General features: G+C 46.5%; 3 protein-coding genes across 3 annotated transcripts in view; 2 read left to right on the top strand and 1 right to left on the bottom strand.

Annotated features, from left to right (window-relative positions):
- CACNG4 (calcium voltage-gated channel auxiliary subunit gamma 4) overlaps window positions 1-3,398 on the top strand; it is a 40,321-nt gene extending 36,923 nt beyond the window's left edge. The window contains exon 4 of the mRNA XM_083805439.1: window positions 318-3,398. Coding sequence (XP_083661565.1) covers window positions 318-856 — 539 coding nt within the window. The 3' untranslated portion in view covers window positions 857-3,398. The remainder of the gene's footprint in view (window positions 1-317) is intronic.
- LOC310884115 (uncharacterized protein) overlaps window positions 1-15,037 on the bottom strand; it is a 36,845-nt gene extending 21,808 nt beyond the window's left edge. Inside the window, exons 1-6 of the mRNA XM_083805461.1 lie at window positions 12,853-15,037; window positions 11,959-12,275; window positions 7,727-7,857; window positions 5,671-5,839; window positions 5,335-5,410; window positions 3,778-3,853 (exon numbers count right to left, since the gene is read on the bottom strand). Of these exons, the coding sequence (XP_083661587.1) occupies window positions 3,778-3,853; window positions 5,335-5,410; window positions 5,671-5,839; window positions 7,727-7,769 (364 nt within the window). The 5' untranslated portion in view covers window positions 7,770-7,857; window positions 11,959-12,275; window positions 12,853-15,037. The remainder of the gene's footprint in view (window positions 1-3,777; window positions 3,854-5,334; window positions 5,411-5,670; window positions 5,840-7,726; window positions 7,858-11,958; window positions 12,276-12,852) is intronic.
- CACNG1 (calcium voltage-gated channel auxiliary subunit gamma 1) lies at window positions 8,713-19,442 on the top strand. Its single transcript, XM_083805458.1, has 4 exons — window positions 8,713-9,408; window positions 16,109-16,183; window positions 18,191-18,328; window positions 19,084-19,442. Exons 1-4 carry the CDS (start codon window positions 9,168-9,170, stop codon window positions 19,308-19,310), a joined length of 681 nt encoding a protein of 226 aa, XP_083661584.1. The 5' UTR covers window positions 8,713-9,167; the 3' UTR covers window positions 19,311-19,442.
- The last annotated feature ends 367 nt before the right edge of the window (window positions 19,443-19,809 follow it).

The raw sequence follows: 19,809 nt of genomic DNA, 5'->3' as shown, positions 1-19,809 counted from the left end.
GTTAGAAGCCCAACTAACAATATTAGAGAGCTCCCATATGCTGCTTCCTTTCCACCACGCCAATGAAGAAATGGGGACAAATCCTGCTGAATCTTTTAGAATATTTAGACCCACATGATGTGGGTCTATTTTTTGTTTTTGCTTTGTTTTGTTTTGTTTTCAAGAATAAATGAAATAATTAGATAAATAAAAGAGTAAATAAATGTAATGCAATTTCCTGGTCATAATCTTAGAACCATTCAGGTCCAGAAAGTAACATGGCTTGTATTTTAACTGCCCAACCACGTAACAACTGACTTCTGTTTTTCTCTCTCTAGGACTAAGTAACATCATAGGGATCATTGTCTACATATCAAGCAATGCAGGTGACCCAAGTGACAAGCGAGATGAGGACAAAAAGAACCATTACAACTATGGTTGGTCTTTTTATTTTGGAGCCTTGTCTTTTATCGTGGCTGAAACCATAGGTGTTCTGGCTGTGAACATTTATATTGAGAAGAACAAAGAGCTGAGGTTTAAGACCAAGAGGGAATTCCTTAAGACTTCTTCCAGTTCTCCTTACGCCAGGATGCCAAGTTACAGGTACAGGAGGCGGAGGTCCAGATCCAGTTCTCGATCTACAGAGCCTTCTCCATCTAGGGACATTTCTCCGGTTGGCATGAAGATAGCAAGCACCATTCCCATGAATGAAATTTCCATGTACACTCTTTCCAGAGAGCCCTTGAAGGTTACCACGGCTGCCAGCTACAATGCAGACCAAGAAGCCAGTTTTCTGCAGGTTCACAACTTCCTTCAGAAGGAATTTAAGGAAGGACTCCACGTCAATATGGTCAACAGGAGAACGACACCTGTTTGAAGTACCTTCACTCCTTGTGCTTTCTGAAGAATTATCAAAACAGAATAGATCTGTCATGAAAGAGAAGGAGCGATGTGAAAATACCCTCTCACCTCTTTAATTGTGGCATGTGTTGAGGCAGCAAGTGGGGAACCTCTGGACCAACATAAAGATGTTACACGCTTGTAGCTTTTTTTGAAGCTATTTGGAGTTTGTTTCTTTCAGTTCTTGGTGTCACGAGATGAAGGTAGCTCATGTCCCTGCACTTTTGTAGTGTGTACAGTCTTGGAGAAACTGCGAAGGACTTGCCACCGGTGTGTTTAAAGGATTACAGAAGAATTGCTGTACAATTTTTTTTTCTAAATTGAGATCCCTTACTACAAACTTGCAACTATAATTTATAACCAAGCCCAAGGATGAATACGAACTACTCCTCAAGTGATCCACTTCCGTTTGACACTGCGTAAGCTTTGCCTCTTTCCAAAAAAAAAAAAAAAAAAAAAGAAGAATATTTTTGAAGGCGACACTAAAACTGATCTGTGCTACTGAAACTGTAAAGCATCCGTGTGCTGAGCGTTACGGACTCCCTGACGGGGCAGTAAGGGTCTCCTATCTGGGTGTGGAGGGCGTCCCTCAGGGCAGTGCGGGTGGGGAGGCGAGGGTGGGTGCAGCACGAAACGCCTAGCAAGGGAAGGATTACAGTAGGTGGGACTTGAGCATATTTGCAAACATCATTTCTTGCCTAACATTTAGAAAACTTGAATTCTCATTCCGACTAGCCCTAGTGCCTGATCCGGCGAGGTGCTGAGTGCTGTCTGTCAGGAGCAGGCCCCTATAGACTGCTTACAGCCAGGGCGAGGAGCAGAGCTGAGCCAGGGCGGCCCGTGCGGGCGCAGCGCCGGTTCCCTGCGACTGCATCCCCGATTTCCTTACTGCTTCACAAGTGCAACACTAACGCTACTGGAAACTAAGATACCTGAGCAATGTGTGTAAGAAGATGAGAAGCTAATGCGTTTGGACTAGCAAAACTTCCTGCAGCAACGGGAACCGAGCGTTAACAGAATGGATGACGACTTTGTATTTTTTAAAGTAGAACAAAAATAATCACCGTTTATGAGATATTTATTAAACTCTTTTTATTATGAATAAGTGCCGCATGGTGCAAGGTATAGTTGCTTTTAGATGGAAATGATGGTTCAGCCTAATTTAATTTATTTTGTAATGATGAATCTACTTACGTGCAGAGAGCCCACAGGAAACTCTATGCATCACCTAAGGGGGAGACTGATTTGCACCCTTTGCTTCTGTATGTTTCTAAAAGGGTCTGAAATCTTTTTTTTCTTTTAAATTTCTGCTTTCATTTTTACATTTAGGCTTGGATTCTCAAAGCTCAAGGGCCTGACTTAAGGTAATATAATTTGACAGTACTCATTAATTTTAGTGACCACTCGACCAAGCCATATGAGAATGAGGTGCCCGATTCCCCTTCGATGAATTAGGGCAATGAGAGAGGAGCATCTAGCTCCTGTAGGTTCCTTTGAATATACCTGTCATTTTTTTGTCCTGAAAAACTTTGCTACCAGAAGACTAGAAACGTGGTGACAAGGAAAAAGCATGATTTGGAAAGCTGATGCTGGGAGATATCAGCCAAACCATTAAAACCTCTTTAGTCTTAATTCACCCTGCAGTGGCAGCAGCGTCACAATGCGGTGGTGGTTTGGATGTGAGGCTTTCAGCCGGTGGAACCAAGCCCTCCAGCGAAACCCTGGAGGAGCTGCCTTAACATCCCCAAAAGATGAGCCTCTCCCTCCCAAGTAACCCCTGCTTAGCCCTCTCTCCTTGCAAGAACCAAGACACAATTCTCAATTTTAAGTGAAAGTCTTCCCCTAGTAGCTGTTTTGCTCAGTTTTGCCCTCAGCCTGGCAGAGTGGCAGCATTACTTTGGCAAACCATCCAGCGGAGGGGGGCTGGAGCCTTCATCCTTGCTTGGTAAGATTTTCCATTCAGGTTAAAACTCTGCTGGGATCTTTTTTCAGACCTCTGAACTCTGAGAGCTAATGCGAATGGAGCAATGGGAACTATTTAAAAGTAGAAAATGTTGTGCTACTTTCTGTATCAACACACTATGAAGAAAGATATTACACAAGCTTTTTAAAAAAAATTCAAACAGAGGCAGATGAGAAAACTGTTTTTTACCTACTTTTCCGCTAGGACAACGTAAAAGAATTCTAAAATTATTAAAGTTCTTGATGAAAGGTTTTTTTTACAAGAATCTTTATGCTTTCAAACAATAAATTATTTCCTACTTTTGGAGACTTCGTAATATTAAAATACTTTGATTAGCTATGATAGAAGTAGAAGTTTGCAATGAAAAAACCTTCTGTCTCATTAGTGTGTCATACTAAGTGCTAATTAATTTACATCTAATTATAGTCAATGTATTTTTCAAGTGCAATTTCCCAGAACTATTTGTTTCCCACTGTGTTAATAAACTAATAGTTAGAAATAAGTCCTCATCCGTGTTTACTGTAATTAAGAATAAAACCATTCCCTTTAAAACCAGGAGCTAGATATAGGCTGTTTTTTCTAAACTCATGTCCATTGAAGCGAAAGCGGACGGTGCGAGGTTTGCTTTGCGCCTTGACTTTGTTCTTTGAATCACCATTTGCCAGTGAATGTGTTTAAAACCACTTGGAGCAGGGAAGTGCTCCCGGGGTGGTGCTGGACACACGGCCCGGGCAGGGAGCAAGGGCGCCGGGGGTAACGGGGAGCAGGACTTCTGGCCCTGGGGAGGATGGGGGCTGCGATTTCATGTCCCGAAAGTCACAGTCTATGTCAAACTGCAGCACGCTGTTGTTTCATCTAACAACTAGAGTAAAAAAAAAAAAACAAAAAACAAAACAAAACAAAAAAAAAAAAAACAAAAAAACTCCAAAACTCACTTTTCCTGTAGAAAACTTTGGTCCTGACAAAGCTGAAAAATCTGCAGTTTTCCTGACGTGAAGAGTAGTGACGTATCTGAAAGGAATGGGATTGTTCTTGAAATCACACAGTGACAGTTTACAAAAAATTTCTGCTATTCCTCCACATCTCTTTGTTCATCCCTGGACAGCATCTAACACAAACTAGCCCCAGTTTCTCCATAAGGCCCGCAGATATCATCATCATATCATTAACAATATCGGTCTTTTGGTAATAGCCTATAATACGCTGTAACAGCAGACCTAAGAAGAAATGCTATTGGGTCAGATTCCATTTTCTAAGGAAAAAAAAAAGTTTCAGGTATACAGTCAGCCCTCTCTTCCTGGTTTCTTACACAGAATAGGAGTAAGACAAGAATCATTTCATATGCCCATTCAACTAACAATAAACTATTTTTATATTTCCTTTCCTTTCTGTATGGATCACATATCCACAAGGGCTAATATATCACGTCCCTTGAGGTTACATTTCTGTCTGCAGTTCTAAAGTGTTATTGCCACTGTGCTTCAGTTCTGCTGGTGTAATCACAACCGTGTACAATGTACTTAATCCTTACTTTTTAAATAAACCATTTTAAATGTATTTGGGTTTGTGTGGAGAAAGGTATCTAGATTTTTAACTTCCAGATCCTCCGAGCTGAGCTATCTGTGTTTATTTTTTAACATTTCTATCTGTTCTGATTGCAGCTGGTTAGTGTTACTGGGAGAATATGAGACAAAACAATACTCTCGTGGTTCCACAGACCAAGGAATCTCCAGGATAAGCTACCACATCATTTCCAGGCATTTGGGTAGGAAACTCAAAACTTCTGGTTTTCAGCTTAAGCATGGCCCAGATGAAACACACTCTGGTTTAGGTGCCTGCAAGGTGTCTCCTTCAAATACTTCTTTTAACTTTCCCTTCCCATTTCCTACACCTCCAGACTAAAGAAGAAGGCAACGTGCGTGCCTGTGTCCGCCTGCCCACACGTGTGGCCTGCAGCACAGCCTGCCCAGATGCCTCCACACCCAGACCTGGAGCCAGAAAGACTTTTTTTCTGAAAGCTCAGAAATACGTGGGATTTAACGAAGAGTGATGCTGTTTGAGGGGGAAGCAAAGGCGGAGTCCTTGTGGCTCCGGAAACTGGAAAAAAAGAGGCCAGCGAGGAGGATGTGGCATTTCCTGAGGACCGAGAAAACATGGGAGGTGCTGAAAATAAAACAGACCTAAAAGTGCTCGGCACCTGTCTGCGGGGCAGCTCATCTTACGGCTTCGCCAGAGCTACCGACCAAAAAGGCGATCACTACCAAAAGAGACCGAGCCCGCAGGGAGGCCACGGCCAGCCCCGCGCTCAGTGGGACCCGTGCTGCTGAGACACCTGGCACATGGGCAGGGAGCTGCTTTTTTGTATGGCAAACCAAAACACACACAGGTTTTCCTCTTTCCTTCTGTGAAGAAAGGATCTCAGCCCCAGATTTGCTGAAAATGTGTCTGAGCTGAGAACACGCCCAATCTGCTCCACCCTGGGTCATTCTCACCTGGTAAGGGTCTTCTTGCTCTGCAAGGGGGCTGCAGGTTTTGGTTAGGCTGGTTGTGGGAAGAAGTGAGGTTGGCCTGGAACAAATACAGAAATGTGCAGATGTTGGGGAATGGAGCCAAGCCAACGCCTCTGCCAGGGATAAAACAATGCAGTGGCTGGTCTTGGGACACCTCATTTAGCATTTTCTCCAGTGGAGAAACACAACCAACCATGCCTCTCTCACTTGCTGCTGCTAAAGTGCCACTAATTACAACCCTCCCTGCTTCCCAACAGGTCCTCATTAATACTCTGTTCGTTTTTCATGTGATACAGATTTCTGAATGTGAATACTCACCAGCTGAGGCAGGGGGACTGCAGGAGCCGCTCCTCGAGGATGCTGTACCGCCGTCTTCTGGGTGTGCAGACAGCCCTGGGGGCCTCCTGTAGCCTTCTGCTCCTCTGGAAATCAGTTTTGCCAGACATTTTTTGGCAGAAATCCCCCATGAGCGTGGGGAGAACAGAGCCTGTGGATGCACAACCCCACAAAAGACATCCCTGGGTTTCTCTCCCAGGGATGGGTGGCAGCAGGTCACCCTTCTGGGCTGGGGACATTTCTCCTTAGCTGCAGTGATATGGGGTGTCTGTCTCTTGCACTGAAGCTCTTCCAGGCTTGCTCACACTCACTTTCATTTCAGTTGTTTCCTGGGTATATTTAGGAAATTCAAATAAATAAATAAATAAATAAAATTAAAATAAAAAGCAAACCCTGAGGAACTTTTCCAGGTCAGGATACCTGAATGACAGCAGAAAGTGTGATCCTTGCCAACACTAGAAGAGACACAAAAACCTTCACCAACAAAAAAAATTAATGAGTTCCCACCCCTGCAGTCCTTGTAGGTTGTAATTAATCTAAAGCATGATCATTAGCACTTGCTTCCTCAGCAACCTTGCTTTGTGCCCACATTTGCAAACACTTTCGCATATTCAGCTTGTGGAGGACCAGTGGAGTTGGCAGCACCAAGGAAGTGGAGTCAGGATGCGGCTCCCAGGATGGACTGACACCTAGTGAAATTTAACAAGAGAGTACTTCAAAAGAAATGGCATAACATTTTTTTATGCATTCCTTTTCTATTTTAAAGTCTGTTCCCTTTAGGCTTTTCCAGTTTCATGTGACCTCTTGGCTGTGGTTAAGGAAATAGAAATGCAAGCCTCTAATATTTCTCTCTGTGTGACATCATAATATTTTTATGCCTCAGAAAGCACAGTGCCATCAACCACTTGAAACACAATTCCTTCAGCAAGTGGGTAGTGTACTCAACATGTATAACCACTTCTGGAGCGTCCACTTTTGGAGCAGAACCAGCCTTCCTCTGGCTGCTGCAGCTAATGCAAGGCGTTGCACAGCACAGGGCCCCACCAGCCGTTTGCACATCAGCGGTGACATTCAGCTGATCCCAAAGGAAATAACCCCAGGGAAAATTGCCATCGTTGTCACGCCCTGCAGAGAGCTGCTTGCTGAGGAAAACGTAAGTGCCAGGGGCTAAGTGGGAGTCAGGTAACGGAGAAGGGCCCTCAGCACCTTGTAATTGTAATTAATTGCAGTAATCCTTTGGTCCCCTCCTTTTGGTGGCACTGTTCAGTGCTCCAGCCCTGCTCTGCCACTTCCCCAAATCAGTCTGTTACTTCCAGTATAAAACCAGCTTTGGGAATTGGCACAAATGGCCCATGCTACGCAGCACCACCCTCAGCAGGTGTTGCCCCGAAGCATCCCTCCTTGCTCCCCATGAGCCACACCAAGCTGGAGGGATGCTCGTGGCCTCCTGCTCCAGGGGCTGGTGTCCTGGCAGCCCCTTCAGTGTCTGGGATGCCAAAACATCCCCATCCTCTCCAGCTTTGCCCCACACACCCTCCCTCCTTCCCACAGTGCTCAGCTCCCAGCAGGACCAGTTGCCCATACTGGGGTCAGACGCGTCCTCCTGTCACCCGCTTCCCAAGGGTGCCAGCCAGCCCTGCTGCTCGTCAACCAGAGGGAGGTGAACCCTTTTAAATCATATTTCAATTACAGCTACTTTGGACCAATGTTTTTTAACACATTTTTTTATTTTCTCCCCTTTCACCACACTCACCTTTCACCCTTCACTCATAGCTTTGGATTGTCCTCGTTAATTTGAGCTCGCGCCTCTGCACCTGTATTTTGACCTCAAATTGGGGTGTTCATAAAACAGCACTCGAGCAGCTTTGACATTATCTTGACATGATAACATGATATTTGCAGATTTCCGCTGACATTTTTTAACCATTGTTTTGACATTCAGGTACTGTCACTCTCATCAGTTTGACGTTGCAATTGTAATGTCACCTCCACAATAGCCTCTGCATTGACTTTATCATCAAATTAGTTTTATAATCACCTGGAATATCAAAGCGAAGGAGAGAGATTGGCTCCAGGCACATCTGGGTCCCAGGGAACAGGAGTCTCTCCTAAAAATAGGCAAGGATGTGCAGGACGGCCACTAGAGTTGCTTTACATATTGAGGCAAACCTGGATGGTGGGAAAGCAAGCACTTGAAAGATTTGGTATTAGAACAAAATATGCAAAAGGAACAAAAAGAAAACAACAACAAAAATGAACCAACTGCAAAAATAGCAAAAGTTGCTAGCTTCACCTCTGTGAAAATTTGCAGTGTTTTATTTCTGTTGCAGCCTACCCTGCACGGGTACAGCAGAGGGTTGCTGTCGGAAAGGGTTTTTTCAATTTGCAGTCGGGAGCTGAGTGCTGGGGTCAGGGCAAGGCGAACCCTACAGGGAAGGGGGAGCCCTGGGGACAGCGCAGTCCTGGGAGATGCAGAAGAAATGTGAAATCAAATCAATTCTGTCAACAGTTCCCAGCGAAAAAATAAGGAGGAAGGAATGCTGAATCATTTTGTTTCAATGTTCTCAAATGAAAAATGTTTCACTTAAATTGATGAAATATGTTTTTGCAATATAGAATCAGAGAATCATACAACGGTTTGGGTTGCAAGGGACCTTTAAATATCACCTAGTTCCAACCCCCCTGCCATGGGGATAATATCTAATATTATATATTATATACGTGTTATAATATACATTATAATATATATATATAATAATATTTCATAAGTTGAACCTTAAATATAACAAGAGCAGGGTCTAAAACCTTTAACTCCTTCTGAAGGGAACCAAAACACACTCCTCCAGACCACTCAAAATACCTTAGGTTCATTCAAATTTAAATGTGATTAAAAATAAACAATACAATGAATAAGTTAGCTTATTTTGCCGCGTTCTTTGTGCTCTGCCCTTGTGCCAGTGGCTCAGCTCCAGGCAGACGCCCAGCTCTGAACCTCTCCGTGCAGGAATGGCCACAGTCTGCAGGCGCGCGCAGGCGGTTTGTGGGCTTTGGCTCTGTTATTAAGCTATTTAGGATCAGACTGAACTCAGTCCCAACGCTATTATAAACACAGATGTTTTAGAACCTAGCTGAAAAGTTAATCATCCTATCAATGCCTATTTCTGGGCATGCTGCAAGTCAGCAGATTAGAGCCTTTTAGCGGCAGCGGTAGCGACTCTGGAGGAGCACCCGCCTGGTCGTGGGAATCCAAAACAAACGCGGGACGGGACGGAAAGCTGAGCTTTCCTCGTTACGTGCATTAATAGCCTCCTGGCTGGGGCGGCTGACACAGCCCAGCAGCTGGGGCTGACATTTGCAAAGGCTCAGACGTGCCAGCACTTTGGGAACCCTCGCGGGGCTGCTGCGGGCGAGCAGAGCGGCCCCTGCCCCGGCGGCACGGCCCGGGAGTGGTGGTCCCAGGAGCCCTGGCCTGAGGCGGGATGGACGACAGCAAGTCCCTGAAGGTGCGGCTGACCTTCTGCGTGCTGCTGGTGGGCATCTCGCTGCTCTTCACGGCCGTAGTGACTGACCACTGGGCCGTGCTGAGCCCCAAAGTGGAGAATTACAACACCACCTGCGAAGCGGCTCATTTTGGGCTATGGCGACTCTGCAAAAAACAGATTTATGTGCAGCAGCAAGGTCCCAAAGAGAAGGGCTGCGGGCCCATAAGTCTGCCAGGAGGTACGTACAGCCCCCCACCCATGCATGGGATGTCCCACCAGGCTTTGCTTAGGAGGCTGCAGGATGGGGCGGAAACAAAATACGTCCCGTATCCCCACGGCTCGCAGTCCGGCAGTGGGCTGCACGCTGCTGTGTTCTTGTGCTGGGCTGCGGGTGCACCTTGCTTCCCTCCTTCTCGTTGTACCTCTGCACTGTGCTGCCTTGCACGTACGTCTGCGGCCGTCTTTGAGTCATCAGCTCGTGTGCAATGACGGGAGGGTAGAAGGGGAAAAGGATCAGGCACAGTGGAAATCAGAGTGGAATCAGGATGGAGGAAATTTCACTGACATCAGCGGTGGGTATCACAGCACCCAGGCATGCTGATGGCAGCGGGCAAGAGCTTTAGCAGAAAGAGGATTTACAGGAGTAACTCTAATAGATGTAGCTGGGTCCTTAGGATTTCCCGATTCCTACATCCTCGAAGCCTGATCACAGCCAGAAATAGGTTGCCCCGAGCTATTTCAATAACAATCATTTCTCAGGGCAGGGAGGAACAGGGAGCTGCTGGATGCATTGCCAACTTCCAAAAAGTTATGAACTGAGCTTCAATCCCTCATCGGCTTGCTGCACTCCGGACCCACAGGGGGGGCAGCCTGGCCCCACAACTTTCTTTCTCTGTGATCTCCCAGAGCAGCCGATGGGGAGCGGCTCGGCTGCTTTCCGGGAAGCCGATCGCATTCCCCTGGTAAAAGCAGCTCGCTACGTGCGCGGATCGCAAAGTCAGCACTGCTCGCGCCGCGTGCACCAACACACCCCATCCGTGACCGAGCCGCGCTGCTGTTTTAGAAGGCTAATAGGGAACTGGACTCTTTCCAGAACAGAAATAACAGGATTGCCTTCACGCTAGCCTTGCTGCTGGAAATAAAATATATATGTTAGCACACGCTTGAGAATTTTCTGTGAAAAACCTTGCTGCCTGTGCTTGCTGAATGTTACCGCGATTTGGCCAAATGACCTATTTGACCTATTTGGCCAAATTATGTATTCTGGAGAGAGGAGCTCAGCTGCTGCATTCAGAGCTGCCTCTAACCAAATTTGGGAGTGTGTCATCCGTGTGCTTGATGTCTCTCGCGTAGGTACTTAGGCGCCTGGAAACATCTTCTGCCTTTCCTCGCACGGGGAGCAGAACTCCCACAAAAGGAAAATCATAGAAATTGGTTGATAAACACCCAAAGTGCACAACTGCAGGGTAAATATAAAGCTCATAAATATCCAGCTGTCTCCAAAAAGCAGCTTTGCAGCCAGGGCAGCACGAAAGCAGCTACTGGCTTTGACAGACATCAGCATGTGCTCTCACTGGCATGGGTCGCGTCCCAGCACTGCCTTTCTGCCGGGCACCACAAACAAACCTCTGCTCATGAAGAGGCTGAGCCCACACCAGAAGGGCTGGTGTGTTTTCTCAGTTTTTAAAGATATTTTGGAATTTAGGTGATGTCCTGTGTCATAAGCAGCATCTGAGGCTTGAAAGGGCATTGCATTCTCACCTCTGTTATAAAATTGTTTTAATCCCCACTTTGCTCAGGTGGAAAACCCAGTGTGGGGAGGTGGGGAGAGCGCGGTCCCCGTGGGTCAGGGCTGCTAAACGCCACCGTGCCCTCATGGTACACATTGGATTGATTTCACACTTCTGGGAAGAGATGTCAGCAGGGAGACGGCGTGGCTGTGAAACCTGCAGTGGTCAAGAAAACATGAATGAACCACCAGGGAGCAAAGGAGATGTGGACATTTGTTTTCCTGAAAATCATGAGATGTAGTCAGACATCACTGCCAGGACTGGAAAAGAAACATCAGAATTTATCACTGCGTTAATAACCATTTACCAGTCACTCCCTGAGAAGGAAATGGATGGCACGATTAGCATTATTTATTAGGTTTTGAGCTCAGCACAGTGCAAAATGTGCAGGATGCATTGGCTTGCAGTCCACAAAGCAGATCTGTGATTTAGGCAGAGCTTTTGAATTTTACAGCACTCTTGCGAGGATGCTGACAAATTGGAAAGGGTTCAGCGTCCTGCTGTAAGAAATAAAAGGACCAGGGGGATGGCCATTAAAACTGGGAAAATTCAGACAAATACTATGGTCAGTGGCCCACTGGGGCACTTCACCACCGAGTGGGATATGGTTCACATCCACTGCCAGGAGCTCGAGTGTAAGCGTTGTCCTAAAACGTGTGCTCCTGTGCAGCAACGGGGATGTTCTATAGCCAAGTGTGCTGCAGGCAGGTTAAAGAGGACCTTGTAAGTGTGGGAACAGGGGTCCAGGGAGATGGAGACAGAGAGGAAAAGTACTAGACAAAACTGACTATCAGCAGGGCTGTCTTGTTGCCAGCGTCCATACAAGGAACTCTCTTTGTAAGACTGGTATGAAGTTAAACCATCCCCAAACTCTGTCTTTCAAAGCCCTTCCCCAGGCTTGTTGGCCAGCTCAGAGCCCAAGGCCTCCCCCTCTGCTGCTCATCCCCCACCTTGACACCTCCTCCAAGCACAGCAGCAGGACCTGCCCCCAGGCTTACCGCAAGTGGGAACCTCAGATTAAAAGCATCACTCATCCCGGATTTTCTCGCCATCCAGCATGCCACAACAATGCTCGTGTCGATCTCAGATTCAGGAGCAAGGTGGGCTCCGGCCCCTTCTCAGCCCATCACTCTGACGCTGACGGGTGGCAGCTCCCACCTGGAAACCCTGCAGGCCCCAAATGTCTCATGGCCTCTCAGCATGTCCTTCCCCCGAGGCTCAGCAGCAGTTCAGTGCTGTTGCATTTCTGCTGCATCTCGTGGCTGCAGTAGGTGCCGTCCAGCCCCGTGGTGGTGAGCAGCAGGAGAGGCAGGCCCTGCATGAATAAGGGAGCGATGAATTGTCCCGTTTCCCCCTGTACAGTGGTCATCCAGGAGTGATGGATCTGAAGGGAAGGGGCCAGGAGGGCTGTAAGGGCAGGTGGCCTGGAATGGGGAGGACAGCGTGTGATACACCACACGTCGTGTCCCTGCAGTTCGCCGCAGCCTTAATGACTGCCGAGCTCCTGCGTTGGTCCCATCAGCACACGGAGGTGACCCCGTGGCAGAGAGAATGCGATTAGGGGTGGAGAGAAACAAAGATCGCCACAAAATTTTCATCCATTATAAAACCTATTTCAAATCCTATCCATTATGTAAATGTGCTGTGACACAAATGGGCTTTTCTCTAATTCATGATGGCACCAGAGAGGGATTGAAGTGCCTTGAATAATAGGGAACCTTGTTGATATAGATATTCCCAGCTCAGCAGAGCACCAGAAGTGTCTTTAAACTGAAAACAATATATCACTTCACCAAAAGCAATCTGGCTATATTTTCCCACATCAAAATGCATTTTCCAAAAGCACCTTCCCTAGAGCTAACCCACTTATGTGATAGCCGCATTGATCACACCTTTGCAGAGCTGTGCTGTCAGCCACAAGACACAGGGGCAGCTCCTTCTCCTGCCGACAGTCTCTTTCTCTCAAAGAGATTTCCATGTGTCCCCCCTCTGCTGAGCCTTTGCGGACTGGAGGGCGGACTGGGCTGTACTGGTTCACCTGGCACGGCCACACACACTGCGTCCCCCATCACACCGTCCTTGATGGCTTCACCTCAGGCTTTGGATAATCAGCATGCTTGGGGCTTCCTTTGACATCAGCCTTTTCAGAGAGTTAATTAAAAGCCAAAGCAGTCGATCCAAGATGAAGCGTCCCGGTTTCATCCCTCCTCCATCCCTTTTAGCACAGGAAGGAAAGGATCCCCAAACCGAGGTCACCAGCCTGGACGCTCAGCCACAAGCACCACTCAGGCACTGCCAGAGGCACGCAGCCTCCATAGAGCCTCCGGTCTGAGCCTCAAAACTTGCAATTTTAGATATTGAGCTCTGAGTTCAACTACGTTTCCTCCAGTCATTTGCAGAGTTAATAAAGAACAGGTCAGGAGATGCCAGAGCTGAACATTAACCTAGTCTCCAGCAAGGAGAAGCTGCAGGTGAAATAAAAGTCAGCTTTTAAAATTAAGTAGACAGCAGCATCTCAGAGGAATCTTTCACTAATGGGCCCAAAATCACTGCTTTAGAATTGCCCTGTCTCCTGGGAAAGAGAAAGTAAATCTTTCTTGAATCAGTAACTCTGAAATCTGCCATTTACATGACAGAAAAAGAGAAAAAAGAAAAAAAAAAAGAACCCACCAGGTAACATACAGTACTCTGGTATCTTCTTGCCATGAGAAATTAATGCTGTAAATAAACAACAGATGCTCTCTGTGCCCTCCAGGCAGAGGCCCGCAGCGCACCCTGCACCCAGGGCCTTGCTCAGGATCATCCCACAGCTGCAGCCTGTGCTGGGGCAGCACGGTGGGGACATCGGGCAGGATCACAGAGTCCTCGCAGACCTCCTCCCAGCACCTCCTGGAAGTTAGCACTAGCTCCGTTATTTAACAGACAGGAGATGCTGGTGTTAACGGTGGCCCCTTGCACACACAGGGTGGGTATTTCGTGCAACCTTGGCATGATCCCCCTGCCTCGTGGGAGTCAAACCAGAGGGTGCAGGAACGGTGCTGGGCAGTGCTGAGCAGGCCCTCTGCAGCCCAGCTCGGCAGAATAGCGCGACCAATGCTGGCGCCGCCCAGCGTGACTCCGTGATTGCCCAGCTCCAGCCAAATTCCTTGTGAGCAACTGTTCTCCCAGCCCCGCACCCCTCCAAGTTCTCAATTAAAGAGGTTATAAATAGCCAGGGCACCCTTCATCCTCACCCTGCTGCTGCCAAAGCTTCGAGTCAATAAGCGGTGGCCAGACCCTTCCCCATCCCACTGGGATGCTGAAAGCAGAGCTGGCTCTGTCCATGCAGAAATGCATTTCGCAGCATGGCTGAGACAGGAGCCCAGATGTCAGAAGGGACCTTTGGAGGTCATCTGGCCCAACCCCAACTCAAGCAGGATCACCTGAACCAAGCTGGCCAGGACCTCGTCCAGATGGCTTTTGAGTATCTCCAAGGCACCCCAGCCAATGGAACTTGATACGCCCAGCCCTCAGCTGCCCTGCCATGCCATGTCTTTCAAAACAGCCTGAGTTCTTTATGCTGAGCATTTTGTTCCTGCCCTGTGTCTCTCTTGAGAAAGCAGGTGAAGAAAGCAAAAACCAGGGGAAGCTTCATTCTTCTAACTTCGAGCCTCAAGGTTTTCTTAACTAGATTATAACTGTTTGTTCTTCTACTTGTATCCATCTAACTGAAATAGTATTTCTCCTGCCTGTTTGCATCCACCCCAAAATTCCATGTACGTAGGCACAGCAAGAACATCTGCTCTCTTGTTGAATCTCACTAGGCTGAGTATGAAACCACCTTGTAGCTGTTGGGAGACTCAGCTTCCAGCTTGCCTCCACCCAATATGCCCCTATACCACTGCTTCAATCCTCGTTCACCTTCTAACTCCTCTATAAATACCCCGTGTACCTGGCAGCATGCTCACATAAAGTCCAGATGAGGGAAATCCAGTAAGTTCCCACTAAGTCCACTATCATCAAATTAACTTAGCAGACTGCTCTGATGGGAGCGAACTTTGGTGACGCCACGTTTTGTGAGACCCTCTTTCCCCTTGACTCGTACGGCTTTACCTTTCTTTTTGTCTGCAGCTTCAGATAACTTTTGTCTTTATGCTCTGACAGCCAAAAAAACGCCTTTACAGTAAAACACCATGTGCTCTGCTACAACGCAGCATCCTCACCTCTGGGACCCCCATAGTGTGGTGACCCCCCCATGCAGCAAACTGCCCCGGGCTGCTGACCGGGGCATATCTCCCTGCCAGTCACTGCCATGCAGGGCCTACAGGCTGGAGAAGGGAAGGAGAGGGAGGGAGAAGGTGGATGGGGACACTTCACCCGCCCTGTTTGGAGCCCAGGCTGACCCTCCTATGGCCAGCACCGCTCTGAAGCAGGAGGGCAGGGACAAGGGCAGGGACAAGGGGAGGCCAGCGGAGATGCCAGCTCTGCTGCAGGCACGGCAGGTCTCATCACCAGGAAACACAGCCACGGAAAGGCAGGGATGAGTGATGGCCAAAGAAAGAATGAGAAAAATTATCTGTAATTCATGCTTTAAATAGAAGAGCAATCAGTGTGCAGAGCTCTTGGAGGGAGCAGCTTACAAGAGGCAGCAGAGGCCGTGCCCGTGCCAGAGCGGGTTGCCTGGCAGGCACGTGCCACTCGTCTGCTCCTGAATAAAACAGAGCCAGCTCAGATTTCTCCGTGTCACCATCCCCTCCGCTCAGCCTTGGCGGGTTGGGGTTCAGCTGAAGCAGAATGACTGACACAACATGTCAAGCAAAGTGGAGGTATTAGAGGAAGGTGTCAAACTGGCAGTTTGGCTCCGCATCATTCTTTTGTGGGAAATGTTCCCAAGAGGACACCTGGGGAAGCACAACTGTCAGGGCCATTTAAGCACCTCCCAAAGTGTTCTGATAGATCAAGGCCCAAATCCTTGAGATCAGTCTCCCGCTGCTATTCTTGCTCTTAAAAAAAGCATTTGCTGGATGTCTGCAGCAGAAATGAGGTCCCATTAGTCCCTACCCTAAAAACACTGCGATTTTGATATATTAGTAAAAAGCAAAATCCATTTAACTGCATTTTATCAGAGGTTTCCAAGAGCACAAAATTAAATTTCCTTTTCTCTTTCAGAACAAACCTGCTCCTACTTCAAGCACTTTACTCCAGGACAGAGCTCAGAGATATTTGAAGTAACCACCCAGAAAGGTAAGAATCATCCTGAAAACTTTTTCCTGCCATTGCACAAACTGAGGTGCACACAAGATGCAAGGTAATGGGGTCCCCAAAATGGGGGTTCAATCCTGGCTCCACTGAAAGCAGTAGAGGAATTTCTAGCAGATACCATCACAAACACTGCAAAATGTCTTGCCGGCATAAAACTAACATCACATCAGCATTATCTGTGACATTCCAAGACTTTACCATGGAAGGAAGAAGAGGTTAATAAAATCTAAATAAAGAAACCTTACCCCAAGCAAAGTCTTGACCCTGAAAAGTAGAGAGGCTCTGTGAAGACCATTAGGAGTTTTATGCTTGATATTGATTTTATATAAAAGTCATGTTTAAATCCAGAGTGATCAATGGAAGGGAGGAACAGAGATCCTATAAAGACATATAGTCGGTGTTTACACAGCATGGATTTTGAAAACAGCCTACCACAGACAAATTTCACATTTCTAGTAAGTCCCTGATAAAGCCAAATATTTTTAGCATTCATCTAGCATGCACTGCTCTCTTTCTTGCCCTCTCATTAAGAAGAAATTCCTTTCCACTTTGCCACACAACATATTTTAGTGTGGAGTAAAGGAGCTGGTGATTACATTACACATATTAACCAATCTACTTTGTTTCCAGTAGAAATGATAATGGTAGAAAAGCCTGCATATGGCTTTTCTGAAAAAGCAATTGCCTAAGACAGGGAAGACTGGGAATTTTGCATTAATAGAAGAGCATATACCTGAGCTACCTGCTCTTGTTTATTGATATACTATTAGATCCAGCCATCTGATCTTAAAAATATATCTGATGCCTTCTTTGTTATTCAGAAAAAAACATCAGGAAGAACTTTTTTTCTTTAAAGTAAAAGAAAAAGCTTAAGCTACAGCAAATGATTTTACATTGAAGCTAACAGTTTCGGGCAGTTCTAGCACATAGTAAAGAAAACCAAAAAGAGAAACATCAGAGAAATTATAGTAAAATAGTGGTATGAAAAGCAAAGAGAACAAAGAGTGATATGCTTTCCCTTTCACAGAAATAGCTCCATTTTGATGGGAGCTAATTAGTAACAGGCAAAAAGATTCTTCATGATTTTGCCTGGAAGACACATTTTTTTTAATGGCCTGAAAGGCAAATATCATCAGATACTGTGATATTCATGCATGGCTACATGTGCTAAATCTTAAACTGATCTGAAAACGAATGCAATATGTAAATGAAGGCCTGGATTATTTAATTAGTGATTCTTCCCTTCCATCCAGGCACTGAACTGTGCCTCGGCTGGGTGAAGTGTCTACTGTGTATCTTAGCTGGTTTAGCAAAAAAGCAGGATATTTTATGGAGGGTTTAATCCTATGCCCTGAAGAAGCTGAGTTTCCATAGAGCTGGAATTCTTTGTCTTAAAGAAAAGATTTAAAAAAAAAAAAAAAAAAAGAGGCTGTGCGAACAGTTTACCTCTGGCCTCCTGCCTTAGTTGCCTGCTCAAATTTTGAGCCCTGTGGAGCACACAAACGTCCTGCACTGGTACAGCATCAGCACCATGCACAGGGGCCTTGTTGAGGCCCTGCAGTACAGACCTAGCACAAAAATAGCACAGAGCTGCTTATTTACTCTGAGAGCAGAGTGTGGAGTGATGGAAGAAATGAGAGCGTGGAGCCCAGAAGCCTTCAGCAATAACATCTATGCAGCAGAGCTAAAATGGCTCCAGTCCAGAGCTTCTTCAGGCTAACACAGGTGCCATTTGGTCTTTCAGTAAGTGTTAATAAAATGATTTTCCCCTCTTCTGTTTTTATATCCTTTGTATTCCAAAGATACTTGGCCAATACTTCCCCCTGCTTTTATTTTAGGGAAATACTGGATTCATCAGAGCCCCATCTCTGCAGCATCAGGACACATTTTTCTCTGAGTGACCTACTGCAAAGTCACAACAGTTGGTGGGAGCATGCTTAAAATCTGCAGACATTCACATTTTGTTGTGTGTTTCTTTTGCTTTGGCAGAATACAGCATTTCAGCTGCAGCCATTGCCATCTTCAGTGTTGGCTTTGCCATCATCGGAACAATCTGTGTCCTCTTATCCTTCCAGAAGAAGAGGGACTACCTGCTGAAGCCAGCATCCATGTTCTACACCTTCGCAGGTACAAGGGTCGCTGCTCACTTAATTGCACTCAGTTCATAGTACAATATAAAGAAACTTAGATACACCCTGGGCAGATGGAAACACTTCTGAAAATGCCCAGAAAGTGGCATTGTCTTCCTAGTTACAGTGAGACTACAAGACCCCATGTGGTACTCCGGTTGAAGAGTTTTGGAAATGTCCTGATCGGTTTTACCCAGCAGCCTGTCTGTATTTTCTCCAACTACTTTTAAAATGGGCATTTCTAACACATTCAGTGCTGGCTGCAGAGACTATTCCATCTCATTTAGTCTAAGCACAATAACACATTAAGGTTCAAACCAAAGAAACAGCTGATCCAGGCCCAAGATGTGCAGCTGTCTCCCAAAAATACAAAGATCACGTTTTTACATGAACTATCACATCCTTGACATGCCACAATGACTGAAAGACAGAGGTGCAAATTGTCACCTCAATAAAACCTTTATTCTACTTTTGGAAAAGCTCCCTAAGGAATGCAATTATTCCTCCATCACTTCGAGTTTCCCATCCAAGCCTTCCTAAAATGTAACACTCAACAAGTCACCGGCTGACTTACGTAGCCTAGGCTGTAGCAGAGATCTGAGCACTTGCTGGCATTGGTTCCTTCAAACATTCGAGTCAATGACTCACCTGTGAATCTCACTGCAATTCCTGTATGCTAAAAGGCAGATGAGGTGGTTAAGGATGAAAAATTGACAGCTGGTTATTCAACCCACTGCTCTCATCTTCCTTCAGGTCTCTGCATCATCATCTCCGTTGAAGTCATGAGACAATCTGTGAAAAGGATGATTGACAGCAAGGAGACAGTCTGGATTGAGTACAGTTACTCCTGGTCCTTTGCTTGTGCCTGCGCCTCCTTCGTCCTGCTCTTCATCTTCGGAATCGTCCTCCTCCTGATCGCGCTGCCTCGCTTCCCCCAGAACCCCTGGGAGACCTGCATGGATGCAGAACCAGAGCACTGATGTTCCCCAACTGTGGGAAAAGCCAGAGAGTGTTTTGAAAAAATTTATATTTTTTAAAATGTCTCGATCTCACTATACTATGTGCACTCCATTAACTAAGTCATTATTGAAACAAGGCATCTTCAATTTTAACTCTTGCTTTGTTGTTTTTTTGTTGTTTCGCTTTTTTTTTTTTTAAGGAAGGAAGAGAGAGCATTCAGAGCACCAGTGTGGGTGAATGGCACCCCACTCTCTTACACCTCCACCCTGCTGGAGGCTGAGGGGCGATTTGCAATTTGTGGATGCCTTGTGCCAATGCAACTGGGCGAAAAAGTGCACGTGAGACAACTCGTGCTGCAGAGGAGACAGCATTCTTGGGGTGTGCAGTGTAGTTAGAGTTGAAGAGCTTAAGGGATATCAAGCCTTTACTCCTCACTTGTTCAGACACTCCGTGAGAAATTTCAGCTCCGTGGGAGTCCATCTCCCATCTGTGCCATACTCCTCTGCCTCCTGAGAAGGG

This window comes from Anser anser, assembly GCF_964211835.1.
Source record: "Anser anser genome assembly, chromosome: 19".
NCBI lineage: Eukaryota > Metazoa > Chordata > Aves > Anseriformes > Anatidae > Anser > Anser anser.
The sequence above is the reverse complement of the archived record's forward strand: the minus strand, read 5'-3'. Positions and strand labels throughout refer to the sequence as shown.